Source organism: Papio anubis, chromosome 2 (genome assembly GCF_008728515.1).
Source record: "Papio anubis isolate 15944 chromosome 2, Panubis1.0, whole genome shotgun sequence".
NCBI lineage: Eukaryota > Metazoa > Chordata > Mammalia > Primates > Cercopithecidae > Papio > Papio anubis.
In genome coordinates, this window is record NC_044977.1 from 107,067,666 (window position 1) to 107,082,023 (window position 14,358).

Sequence of the window (14,358 nt, forward strand, 5' to 3'; positions counted from 1 at the left end):
TATTATGTAATCTGAAACCACAGCAATTTAAAGTTTTTTCTGTTAGATCTTGAGTCAGAAAGATAAAAAATTAAAAAAAAAAAAAAAGTAAAGGCTGGGTGCAGCAGCTCACACCTGTAATCCCAGTACGTTGAGAGGCCGAGGTAGGCAGATCACAAGGTCAAGAGATTGAGACCATCCTGGCCAACATGGTGAAACCCCACCTCTATTAAAAATACAAAAATTAGCCAGGCGTGGCAGTCCGTGCCTGTAATCCCAGCTACACAGGAGGCTGAGGCAGGAGAATTGCTTGAACCCAGGAGGCGGAGGCTGCAGGGAGCCAAGATTGTGTCAGTGCAATCCAGCCTGGGGATGAAGCAAGGCTCCGTCTCAAAAAAATATATAAAAAAATAAACAAATAAAAATAAAGTTTTCTCTGTCAAGTTAAAATCCGTTTGGTCAGGGACTTTTGCTTCCACATAGGAAACAGAGGGCTGTAAAGCATGGTTGCGCCTACTCTAAAAAGAAAAGGCTGAATATACTAGAAAATCTTATTTTTCTGAAACACATTGGAGGGCTGAAATCTCAAAGTAGCCAAGTAACCTGAAGATTAAAGATAGCCAGTCCCTGCAAGGAGGGAGAGGCAACAGGAATTGTCTCACCTGCGCACTGCTGCAACACAAGCAGGTATGAAATCTGAGGAAGATTTAAAAGAACTGCCGGGCCGGGCGCAGTGGCTCAAGCCTGTAATCCCAGCACTTTGGGAGGCCGAGACGGGCGGATCACGAGGTCAGGAGATCGAGACCATCCTGGCTAACATGGTGAAACCCCGTCTCTACTAAAAATACAAAAAAAAAACTAGCCGGGCGAGGTGGCAGGCGCCTGTAGTCCCAGCTACTCGGGAGGCTGAGGCAGGAGAATGGCGTAAACCCGGGAGGCGGAGCTTGCAGTGAGCTGAGATCCGGCCACTGCACTCCAGCCTGGGCGACAGAGCGAGACTCCGTCTCAAAAAAAAAAAAAAAAAAAAAAAAGAACTGCCTACAGTGAATTGCGGGGCCTTGTATCTGTTTAACATGGGTAAGGACATCTGACAAAAAAGAAATTAGGACACCAAATGCTGCTAATTTGAAAAGATCAATACAACTGATAAACCCCTGGCTAGACTGATCAATAAAAAGAGAAGACACATAATTATAAAAAACAAGAATGAAAACAGGCTGGGCATGGTGGCTTGTGCCTGTAATCCCAGAACTTTGGGAGGCCGAGGCAGGCAGATCACGAGGTCAGGAGTTCGAGATCAGCCTGACCGACATAGTAAAACCCCGTCTCTACTAAAAATACAAAAATTAGCCAGGCGTGGTGGTGGGCTCCTGTAATTACAGCTACTTGAGAGGATGAGGCAGGAGAATTGCTTGAACCCAGGAGCCTGGGCAACAGAGCAAGACTCTGTCTCAAAAAATATATATAAAAAGAAAAGGAAAAGAAATGACCTGAACAGTCCCATATCTAGTAAATAAACTGAAATTTAAAACTGTAGTATAAAAACCTTCTCAATTAGGAAAACTCCAGGCTAATATGGCTTTTACTGGTATATTCAATTAAACAGTTAAGAAATAGTACCAATTCTATATAAACTCTTCCAATAAAAAGAAAAGCAAGAAAAAGCTTTCACTTCATTTTATGAGGCCAGTATTACCCTGATACCAAACCAGACAGAAATTACTAAGAAAACTACTGACCAGTATCCCTTGCAAAAATTCCAAACAAGGCCAGGTGTGGTGGGTCACGCCTGTAATCCCAGCATTTTGGGAAGCCGAGGCAGGCGGATCCTCCCACCTCTTCTACGTGAAGTCCATCTGGAGAAATTTTACAACAAAGTGTCAAGAAAGCTTTGTTTCTTCTAATGAAATATGTGTTTTTTCTTTCTCACATATAGTGTGACTTTAAAACTGACCATGCTTCTCATTTTGTCTTTGCTATAAAATTTATACCTTGATTTTATTAACTGTGCAAGATATCTTGACTGTTTACATATCAGAATAACACCTGGGGCCTTAATTTTCTCATTCTACTTATATTTTCCCAAACCTCAAGATTCGTTTTTGTTTTTCTATATTTTTTTATTGTTCCTTTTCTTTCTTTCTTTTTTTTTTTTTTTTGAGACAGAATCTCGCTCTGTTGCCCAGGCTGGAATGCAATGGCGCGATCTCGGCTCATTGCAACCTCTGCCTCCCGGGTTCAAGCGATTCTCCTGTCTCAGCCTCCTGAGTACTTGGGACTATAGGTGCGCACCATCCCACCCGGCTAATTTTTGTATTTTTAGTAGAGACGGGGTTTCACTATGTTGGCCATGTTGGCCAGGCTAGTCTCGAACTCCTGACCTCAGGCAATTAACCCACCTTGGCCTCCCAAAGTGCTGGGATTACAGGCATTTGAGCGACCACTCCGGGCCTTATCGTTCATTTTCTTATGTAACCTTAATTTCTTTGTGAAAAGAGAGAAACTACATGTAAATATGTAAATAAATGCCATAGTCACCCCATATTTGGGGTGTGTGCATGGGCATATTTACCTGTGTAAACAGCGTGGTTTTCTGTCCAGAGATGACCTTTAGCGTTTGTTGTCCTTGTGCAGAAGACGTGCTGACTCCCAGTGTTCCTTGGACCACTGACCCAGTGGTGAGTTGTTTTCCAGAAGTCTGGGGTGATGGCTGGCCAACTAAAAATGTGCCCTAAGTTAGAAAAAAATACAAAGAACTAACCGATAATTTGTTAAATTCAAATGGACTGTTCTGATCCCCTAAATAACATGTAACGTCCCATCTTACAAGCTACAACGCTCTCCCCTTTAATTCTGCGATGTAGGCAAAATAATTCAAAAGAATAGTTGTGCTCTAAGTATTACTTCCAACAGTTATCCCCACCTCTCAAACTTTGCACCGTAGTTACAGAGCAGTCTGTTGAAAACTCTGTTTTGCAATTTAGTCCTCAAAGCTGGATTTAATCATTCAGACTGATAACTATACATCTTTCTCAATAAGAACATCTAGAACCAAAATTCTATGACTTTCCTTCGAAAAGAGCCAAGACTTTAATGACAAGAGGAGAAGGAGGAGGAAACCCGTTCCTAATCAAATCTAACCTAACTCTAAATATTACAACTTGATACTGTCTCTTTGATCACTCCCTTCTACGAGCAACTTTTCAACTGTACATTAATACTGTTTATTACCTCATGGATTTGGGAGGCAATCAGCATAGTAGAAATCTTTCTTTAAGGCAGGAAGATCTGGGTTTAAACCCAAATTCTTTTTTTTTTTTTTTTTTGAGACAGAGTCTCACTCTGTCGCCCAGGCTAGAATACTATGGAGTGATCTCAGCTCACTGCAACCTCTGTCTCATGGGTTCTAGAGATTCTCCTGCCTCAGCCTCCCAAGTAGCTGGGATTACAGGGATGCACTACCACACCCAACTGATTTTTGTATTTTTAGTGGAGACGGGGTTTCACCATGTTGGCCAGGCTGGTCTTGAACTCCTGACAGGTGATCTGCCTGCCTTGGCCTCCCAAAGTGCTGGGATTACAGGCGTGAGCCACTGTGCCGGCTTAAACCCAAATTCTACCATTAGCTTAGCAGGAAGATCCTGGATAAGTTACTAAAGTGTTTCTCAATCTCTATTTCCTCTTCTCTCAAAACGAGCACAAAAAGATAAAGTTTTTTTTTTCTTTTTTTTTTTTTTGAGACAGGGTCTTGCTCTGTCACCCAGGGTGGAGTGCAGTGGTGCGACCTCAGCTCACTGCAGCCTCAACCTCCCAGGTTCAAGCAATCCTCCCACCTCAACCTTCAGAGTAGCTGGGACTACAGACATGCACCACCACGCCCAGCTAATTTTGGTATTTTTAGTAGAGACAGGGTTTCGCCATGTTGCCCAGGTTGGTCTCAAGCTCCTGGGCTCAAGCGATCCACCCTCCTTGGCCTCCCAAAGTGCCAGGATTACAGGCATGAGCTACCACACCCAGCCAAGATATAGCTATAGATAACATGGCTAAGGTGTTAGTATTGAATCCTGATCCCAGAGCTGTAAAGGTCAATCAATTATGATTAAGCATAGTTACCAAATAGCTAAATGATTTAAAATATCAGTTACAGATAACCAGACCTGGGGAGTTTGCTTGAGGATGTAAGATGTGTAAGTCAGGTGCTGAGATATCCCTCCAGGGCCGGCGGTACTTTGAGTTCCTCCTCCTGCTGTTCCTCCTCCTGTTCCTCCTCCTCCTCCTGCACTGCTGCCTCCACCACTGCCACCGCCTCCACCACCTCCTCCTCCTCCGGCACCACTCCCACCACTGGCAGCTGAGCCAGACTGGAGATCTAAAAATACAGTGAATGACAGCAACATCACAAAATGTATCAAGCAAAGCTTTAACATAAAAATAAGCCCAGAGAGATGTTTCCCTTTTAGTGCCATTCCTTCTCCTTTCCCATTTTCCTCCTTCTTTTCTGTAATCTACCTACCCTGTGACAAGAGTGAGGAGAACTTCCTAGATTTTTAGATCAGAATCTATTTCCTTTCAACTGCATGACAACTGACTGTATTTCGGCTCTGAGTACAATGAAGATACGTTGACGTGGTCATGGGAGATCAAGAGAAGGCTTGCTACTGACATTTTCTAGCTAAGTATTTTTCTGAGACAGAGTCTCACTCTATCGCCAGGCTGGAGTGCAATGGCAAGATCTTGGCTCACTGCAACCTCTGCCTCCCGGGTTCAAGCGATTCTCCTGCTTCAGCCTCCCAAGTAGCTGAGACTACAGGCACGTGCCACCACGCCCAGCTAATTTTGTATTTTTAGTAGAGAGGGGGTTTCACCATGTTGGCCAGGATGGTCTTGATCTCCTGACCTCATGATCCGCCCGCCTTGGCCCTCCGAACTGCTGGGATTACAGGTGTGAGCCACTGCACCTAGCCTCTAGCCAAGTATTTTAATCAACACTTAAATGTGCTCAGATAGGTGCTTCCCAACTTTTGGGCATCTGATTCAATGTCAGTGAATTGCTGGAATTTAGTGTCACTTTACAGTGCTCAATGCTGTCTCCCTGTCTTGGGAAAAATGAAGACTTTCCTTCATTTACAATGACCCCAGGACCCCATTCTTCTTTGCCTTTCAAATCCCATGTTAAAACTCTTTTTCCTTCTCTTTTGGTGAGATAATGCATTTGAACTACCTGCACTATGAATATTCACTCAAGAATATTTCCAATTTCCTTCTCCACCTTCATTCCAGTGATTACTGCAACAACTTCCTTCCCAATGGTTTATTTTTGCCCCAAGAATATCACAAGAATCTAAGTAGCTCCCTGGATGACTTCTGAAATATTTATATTTATACTGTGCTTTTCTTACATATTTAACTTTTGGACATACCACTGCTTAGGTATGAGGAAAAAATACCAAGTGAGAGTGGAACTGACCCATCATGGTCAATGAACACAAGGACGGTTAGCTGACACACTGCATTTTGGCAAGGGCGGTTAACTTCTAATGACCCTGAATGCTATACCTTTCTACTTCTGATTCAGAGAGAAATAATTTCCTTTTATCCTATCCTCTTCAACACTGCCCAAATTGTTTTTCTCGATACGTCAAAGCAAAAGTTTCTGTAACGGCAAATAAACTGCCTCATTTCCATGGGGCTTTAAGACTTACACACCTAGGCAGAGTCTGTATTTCTCTTTCCACCTCTAAACCTAGCAGAAGTAAGGAATACATCCAAACCAGCTGCCCCCAAGCTTTGTGGCACCAGGGACCAGTTTCATGGAAGAGAATTTGTCCATGAATTGGGGCAGGAGGTGGGGGGTGGTTTGGGATGAAACTGTTCCACATCAGATCATCAGGCATTAGATTCTCATAAGGAGTGCGCCACCTAGATCCCTCGTATGCACAGTTCTCAACAGGGTTTGCGCTCCTGTGAGAATCTAGCGCCACTGCTGATCTGACGGGAGGCAGAGCTCAGACAGTAATGCTCCTTCACCCTCCGCTCACCTCGTGCTGTGCGGCCCAGGGGTCGGGGACCCCCATCTAAACAAAGCCAAACGGACGCACTCGATTCCAATCCTATGCCAACCTGTCCCCAAAAATAGACTTTCAGCTTCTCTGAGTAGATGGATCTTCCCTCAGGTATCACCAGATAATTTTCAGACACCACTTCATTCATGGTTCCTGTAGACGGCTTTCTCCTAACAGCCTCACTAGCCATCTCTCTCCAGTGTAATTCATTCCTGATCCCAAATGCTGAGGAGCAAATCCACTTCTAGTTAAATTATCGTTATGTGTCAAATCCATCTGGGCAAATGCTACCATTACACCACCCAACAGAGTTACGGAAATGCTTTCTGAAACAGGTAAGAACTACCCTCAGGTGGACAAGATGAACACACACACAGAACCAACAACCAAACGATTCAACCCAACGGTTTCACTTACTAGCACTGTTTGTAGCTCGCAGGATGGCTCCCTGAGGGATCAGCAGCAGTTTTCCTTTTCCTGAAGGGTTCTTGCTGTTTGTAGTTAGGTAGAGTTTAGTGCCAGGAGGCAAATTTGCCAAGTTGGCCAAATTAGTGGCTGGTAGCTGCAATGTTGCCATTACTAAAATGGTAAAGGAGAAAAAATTGTAAGACAAATTGAAACTAAGGGCAACACTCTAAAAAGGCAACGAAATCTTATTTTAGAACACTAACAAGCAATAAACTCAAAGTTTGTTTCCCAGATGCACAGTGCTTTAAATAAGACTGATATTCTTAAATATCCTGCTAATTAAAAAATAATTTATAGACCACAAAAGCCTGCCAGAGGCTCTTTATATTTGTATATAATAGGGTGACCGTATGTCCTGGTTCTGCCTAAAACAGTTCTAGGTTACACCCGTCCCATTGTAATTATTAACAGTGACTCTTTTTACTCTCATAAATACTGTGGTTTGGACAATTAATGAAACAATCACCCTATCTATGGAGGAATACATATTTTCCCCCATTTGTTTAAAGTCAAAGTTAGGGCAAATTCGTGCTCCTGACTGGCAAGTACCGTTGGCTCTCTGTATCCCCATAGATTGGGAGAAAAAAAGATGAGTACATCTGTACTGAACATGTACAGACTTTTTCTTGTCATTATTCCTTAAACAACAGAGTGTAACAACTATTTACACAGCATTTACATTGTTATTAGGTATTAAAACAACCTAGAGGTGATGTAAAAGTACACCAGAAGATCTGCACAGGGGACTCGAGCATCTGTAGATTTTGCTACCTGCAGTAGGGGGTCCTGGAACCAATCCCCCACGGTACTGAGAAAGAGTGTGTGTGTGTGTGTGTGTGTACTGAGAAAGAGTGTGTGTGTGTGTGTGTGTGTGTGTGTGTACTGAGAAAGAGTGTGTGTGTGTGTGTAAACTTAAAGCTAAATACCTACAGATCTTTATGTGAAATGTCCATAAAAAAGAACAAACATTTCAATACACTTCTTACAGCATCAACCTAACTAGGCTTTCCTAGACAAGATCAAATAGCAAATAAAATCACTAGCAAAGGAAATATTGGACAGAGCTTCTGCTGAAAGGGCCCCCAGTGATGATCCGTTTTACCTGAACCCTGGGATCCACTCTTCTGAGGACCAGCGGCAGTGACCTGGGCCTTGGTTAAGGTCTGCACTGGCTGAGCAACAATGGTTCCTCCACCTCCACTCACAATTGCTTTGGCAACTCCTTGGGTCACAACTTGCTTTGGACCAACTGCTTTGGAGACAGAAGAGCTGGCCTTGGCTACCAGGATCTGGCCACCACTGATCGCCACAGCCTGCTTCACTGTTGAAGGTAAAGCAGACCCAACTGGTACCCCGACAACCTGTTCAAAACAGAGCAGAGTCCAACGGTAGAACAGCAGTCACTGTTTTGGCGAAGAGCAAAACAAAGACCGGCACACAATACATGCAGCCTAATTTGGTCATCTAGGAAACCTACCTACACAGGTGTGAACGGCAACCGTATTTCTTACACTTGGGTATTACAATAATAGAATTTTAACAATTGTTGTCTTACCTAAGCTACTTTTTATAACTTACTTTAATAGAAAATTTGGGAAATTCAGAAGTATAAAGTTTGGCCGGGCATGGTGGCTCACGCCTTTAAGTAATCCCAGCACTTTGGGAGGCCAAGGCAGGAGGATCATTTGAGGTCAGGAGTTCAAGACCAGCCAGGCCAACATGGTGAAATCTAGTCTCTACTAAAAATACAAAAATTAGCCGGGCATGGGGGCATGCACATGTAGTCCCATCTACTCTGGAGGCTGAGGTGGAAGAATCCCCTGAACCTGGGAGGCGGAGGTTGCAGTGAGCGGAGATCATGCCACTGCACTCCAGTCTGGGTGACGGAGTAAGACTCTGTCTAAAAAAAAAAAAAATTAGCCAGTACAGTGGCACCCATCTGTAGTCCCAGCTATTCAGGAGGCTGAGGCAGGGGAGGATCCCTTGAGCCTAGGAGTTCAAGGCTGCAGTGAGCCGTGATCATACTACTGCCCTCCAGCCTGGATGACAGAGCAAGACCCTAAGGAAAAAAAAAAAAAAAAGCAAGAATAATACTTAGGCCAGGTGCGGTGGTTCATGCCTGTAATCCCAGTACTTTGGGAGGCTGAGGTGGGTGGATCATGAAGTCAGGAGATCGAGACCATCCTAGCTAACACGTGAAACTTTGTCTCTACTAAAAATATAAAAAATTAGCCAGGTGTGGTGGCGGGCACCTGTGGTCCCAGCTACTGGGGAGGTTGAGGCAGGAGAATGGCGTGAACCCGGGAGGCGGAACTTGCAGTGAGCTGAGATCCCACCACTGCACTCCTGCCCGGGCGACAGAGCAAGACTCCGTCTCAAAAAAAAAATAATAATATTATTTAACTGTTTAAAAAAAAAAAAAAAGACCCCAGTACCCAAATAATGAAAATTAGTATCTAGTTTCAAAAGTAAAATGAATTCTTTTAAGAAAATACTCAGGAGTGTTTTTAAAACAAAGTCAATAATAGGATGTTCAATTAAAGGAAACACTGAATGAATGGCAAATTGGAGCAGTGTTTTCCACTCCTCAGCTCTTTATTTCATAAAAAGAACTTCTCACCAGAAACTAGATGAACAGACTTCCACAAGGTTAGAAGAAATGTAAATGATTTACCTTCTTAAGGCAAAAAAGACAAACAGGATCACCCATCAGATTGGGGGAAAAAAAAGCTTAAAAGTCTGATAACACCAAGAAGTTACTAGAGGCTGTGGGGAAAATAGGAATTTTTGCTCACTGCTGGTAGGAAGATAAATTTGGACAGCCATTCCAGAGAGGTACTGGCCTATCTGCTAAAACGGAAAATTCACATACCCCCATATAGTAGGAACTCTGTTTTTAGGTGTATATCCTAGAGAAACAGACATGTGTTCAAGGGAACGTATACAACAATGTCCAACACAGCGTTATTTTTACCAAAAGCTGTCAGCAACCTTAATGTCTCCAGCATGCAACACCATTCTTAACGTCTACAGATAGAGGAATGGACAAACAGTGGCATAAGACAGACAATGAAAGGTCATACTAAAAATAAATGAATTAGAACTATATACATTAGGGATATAATAGTATAAACAGACTGGAAGAATAAGAAAGTGAAAAGGGAGTTGCAGAAAAATGTAAGTAGAAATATCTTTTATGTAAACCTTCAAAACACAAACAACATTATGTTTCCTATGACCATGTATTCATGTAATGAAGTGCACGGAGTAGAAGGCTACACATCAAAGTCATGACAGTGCTTGCTGCCTCTGGGAAGAACAAAGTGGACTTCAACTTTATCAGAAACGTTTTATTTGGAGAAAAAAGATCTGAAGTAAACACGAATATGTAAATTTGGGGTGGAGGATATGGGCATACTGATTACTTAATTCTCTACCTATGTTGCTGGAATTTTAGAGTATTTCTAAATTTTAAAATAAGGTTATTCAGAAGGTAGAATGAAATGATAAACCATATGCAACTGATAAGTAGGAAGTTTTAAATAAAAAATTACTATATCGTACATGGTTTCTGTTCAAAGACTGTGAGTACAGTAAAATACGTTTACCATGTACTCGAATAACACAGCTGATGTAAAGAAAACAGTCCCTTGACCAGGCGCAGTGGCTCATGCCTGTAATCCCAACACTTTAGGAGGCTGAGGCGAGTGGATCACAAGGTCAAGAGATCGAGATTGTCTTGGCCAACATGGCGAAACCTCATCTCTACTAAAATTACAAGGAATTAGCTAGGCGAGGTGCTGGGCGCCTGTAGCCCCAGCTACTCGGGAGGCTGAGGCAGGAGAATCGCTTGAACCCAGGAGGCAGAGGTTGCAGTGAACTGAGATCCCGCCACTGCACTCCAGCCTGGTGACAGAGCAAGACTTCGTCTCAGAAAAAAAAAAAGAAAACAGTACCTTAATCAAGTATTATAAACCACAGTGTCACAAAGAGGAAACAGTGTAGTTTTCGGTAAGCAGACAGATCTGGTTTCCCAGGTTAGTTATTATTAGTTAGTAGCTAGGTAAGTGATTTAACCTCTCTGAGTTTTAGCATCAGCCTCCTCATCTATAATATGGATATAGATATGGATAACATTTACCCCCAAAATCAGAAGCAAAATGAGAACAAGTTAATAGGATGCCTAGCTAACAAGACAGCTGTTGTTGTTCATAACACTTCAACTAAAGAATAATAATCCACAAGGGGACGTGGAGACCAGCAAAGGACAGCCAAAGGACAGACATTTGTGGCTGTCTTCCGCATTTGGCCAAGGCAGAGACCTCGATCTCAACCTCTGGATTCAGCGGGTGAAACAGAAATTAATCTTGAGTGAATTATACAACACTGGGATCTGCCTGCTGCTTTACAATATTCCAGGAAGAGAAATTAAGATGAGTAAAATGCTGTTAATTGTTGAAACTGGGTAATAGGCAAGTGGGATTCATCACAATATTCTCTCTACTTTTCTGTACGTTTAAGAAAGGAGGGAAGGAAAGAAGAAACAAAATAAAATAACCAATTTTCAAAAGCAAGTTAACCTAGAATGAAGACAAATTCCCCCCGGCTCTCCTGGTTTGGTTGAAACATCCCTTATTACCCACATCTACATCTCTGTTTTTGTTTTTTTTTTGAGACAGAGTATTGCTCTTGTTGCCCAGGTTGGAGTGCAGTGGCGCGATCTTGGCTCACGGCAACCTCCGCCTCCTGAGTTCAAGCAATTCTCCTGCCTTAGCTTCCCGAGCAGCTGGGATTATGCGCACGCGCCACCCCTCCTGGCTAATTTTGTATTTTTAGTAGAGATGGGGTTTCTCCATGTTGGCCAGGCTGATCTCGAACCCCTGACCTCAGGTGATCTGTCCTCCTCGGCCTCCCAAAGTGCTGGGATTACAGGCATGAGCCACCACACCTGGCCTACATCTCTGTTCTAACTGCATGAACTTCATTCTGCAGGGACCTGTAGAGTTTCTGTAGCCACAGAGCAGGGCAAGGTCATCCTCCTAGTGATGTGGAAATATGGAAACCCTTCTTACTGATAAAGAACTTTTCTGTATATTTACAAAAGAAAAAAAAAAACCTTAATGTAGCAAAACTTTTTGGGGGTGTGGCAGAAACTGCTAGTTGAACCCCAATATCTATTATTTCCTTCTCCTCTCATGTAACAGAGCCCCCAGTTTTCAGCTGGGGGAATGGCCACATGGAATCACAACTCTTATTTCCCAGCCCTCCCGGACCTAGGAGTGGCCGTCTGGTTTCTGGCTAACGGGATGTGTGCAGAAGTGAGTGCAACTTTCGGGCTGTGTCTGCCCTCAGTTCTCCCCCTGCTCCCTTCCTTCTGGCAAGAAGTGTGAACGTGGAGGCATGAGATGAAGTGTTTTCTTAGTCCACAAGCTGAAAGTCAAATTTTGAGAATGGCAGAGCAAAAAAGGAAAGGCAGGAGGAATCTAGATTCTTGACGACTGGGTGAGAGAAATAAACTTACTTAAGGTTCTGGTGTTCAGGTTTCTCTGCTGTAGTAGCTGAACTTTTCTCTTAACTAAGATAGCAGTCTTCATACCTCCTAAACATATCAAACTTAATAACCTATTTCACAAGTTAAATTACACAGAATCTTTTATGTTCCTAAACTAACAAAGAAAGAACTTAAAGAAAACAATACACACATTTTAGACCTACTTCAATTTCTTTCCTCAAATTACATGCACCCGACTTGCTTTTCCCTTCTTATGCCAACTGCTTCAAAGTTTTCAGGATATGACACACGATTTCTCCAAGAGCCTGGTAAAACCTGGTATCCTGCTGGACATGGTGGCTCACACTTGTAATCCCAGCACTTTGGGAGGCCGAGGCGGGTGGATCATTAGAGGTCAGGAGTTCGAGACCAGCCTGACGAACATGGTGAAACCCAGTCTCTATTAAAAAATACAAAAAAATGGCCAGGCGCAGTGGCTCATGCCTGTAATCCTAGCATTTTAGGAGGCCAAGGCGGGCGGATCACGAGGTCAGGAGTTCGAGACCAGCCTGGCCAACATGGTGAAACCCTGTCTCTACTAAAAATACAAAAAAATTAGCTGGGCGTGGTGGTGGGCGCCTATAATCCCAGGTACCTGGGAGGCTGAGGCAGGAGAATTGCTTGAACCCAAAAGGCAGAGGCTGCAGTGAGCCAAGATCGCGCCACTGCTCTCCAGCCCAGGCGACAGTGCGAGACTCCAGCTCAAAAAAAAAAAAAAGAAAAAAATTAGCTGGGCGTGGTGGCACGGGCCTGCGGTCCCAGCTACCGCGGAGGCTGAAGTAGGAGTACAGCTTGAGCCCAGGAGGCAGAGGTTGCAGTGAGTCAAGACTGCACCACTGCACTCCAGCCTGGGCGACAGAGCGAGACTGTCTCAAAAAGAAACCTGGTATCCCAAGTCAGCCACTGGAGGGCAGTCTTTACTAGCAGAGCTTATCCACAATGTGCACACCGCCTGGGAGATGGCCACCACCACCTCCCTACCTTCCTTCTGGAAAACAGGAGAACGAAGAAGTCTGCATTCTGTTGGGAAAAACTCTGCAGCTGATTATGGACATCACTAAGAAGGTGTAAGGGCTCTTAAATAAGACAGTATTACCTAACATTAGTTTGTTAGTTTTTTTAAACAACGTACTTTGGCCCGGTACAGTGGCTCATGCTTATAACCCCAACACTTTGGGAGGCTGAGGCAGGCAGATTGCTTGAGCCCAGGAGTTCAAGACCAGCCTGGGCAACATAGTGAAAACCAGTCTCCACAAAATATAGGGAAAAAAACAAAAATAAAAAACCTAATAGGGTGTGGTGGTGTCACCTGTAGTCCTGGGAGGCTGAGGTGGGATTGCTGGAGCGCAGGGAGGCTGAGACTACGGTGACTTATGGTCACGAAACAAAACAAAACAAAAAACCCACAACAGCAACAACCACCAAAAAGACATCTTTCGGCCTAGAGCCTGAATTCACCTACCGACTCTTCTCATTCTCTTCCCATTCAATAATCCTCTATTGCTAATTTCCTTCTAACTTGAGAAAGCAGACGCCCATTGTTTTATATTTGCTATACACTTAACTTCAATTCATGCTTTGATTAAATGTTTTTATCTCTGCCCTCCCTGTTTCCTACACATACCTTTGGCAAGTCAGAATTTACTTCAGCAAACCGAAGGGGAAGAGTCTGTATCTGAGATTTTCCCTCCAGATATTAAAAAATATGGCTGTTTACAAGTTAAGTGCTCACTGATAACCTCTACCATGGTACTTAGGCATGGATACCCCTGATACTCACATTAGTTACTATTTACTGAGCACCTGCGCTGTGCTAGGTAGGTCCTTCATATACAATCTCTAATTCTACAACCCTGAAAGACCAGGGCTCAGAACCTGCACAGGTTATACTAGTAATGAGTGGCTGAGATCTGAGATTTGCAACAAGCTCTAACTGCAAAGCTCATGCTGCTTTTACTTTAACACACTGCTTCCTTCCAATATGGAACTACTTATTCCTCAGTTGTCCCTTTTCATGGCAAAGACAGCACCTCTTCCCACTTTCAGGAAAAAGATCAGCTGTGTTTCTGTTGTCCCAAAGTAGCATGGAGGGTAAAACAGTGCCATTTTTTGCCACCCTCCTGTTTCCTGGTATACTTTTTTTTTTTTAAAGACGGATTCTTGCTGTCTACCGGGCTGGAGTACAGTGGCGTGATCTCAGTTCACTGCAACCTTGATCTCCCAGGTTCAAACAATTCTCCCGCCTCAGCCTCCTAAGTACCTGGGATTACAAGGACACGCCACCACGCCCAGCTAATT

General features: G+C 43.5%; 1 protein-coding gene across 7 annotated transcripts in view; it reads right to left on the reverse strand.

The window, feature by feature from the left end:
- Nucleotides 1-14,358, reverse strand: part of YEATS2 (YEATS domain containing 2) — a 109,870-nt gene that overhangs the window by 28,819 nt on the left and 66,693 nt on the right. For all 7 annotated transcript variants that reach the window (XM_021934613.2, XM_009201271.3, XM_021934612.2 and 4 more), the window contains exons 16-19: nt 7,612-7,870; nt 6,459-6,620; nt 4,137-4,348; nt 2,552-2,710 (exon numbers count right to left, since the gene is read on the reverse strand). In XM_021934613.2, the coding sequence (XP_021790305.1) occupies nt 2,552-2,710; nt 4,137-4,348; nt 6,459-6,620; nt 7,612-7,870 (792 nt within the window). The remainder of the gene's footprint in view (nt 1-2,551; nt 2,711-4,136; nt 4,349-6,458; nt 6,621-7,611; nt 7,871-14,358) is intronic.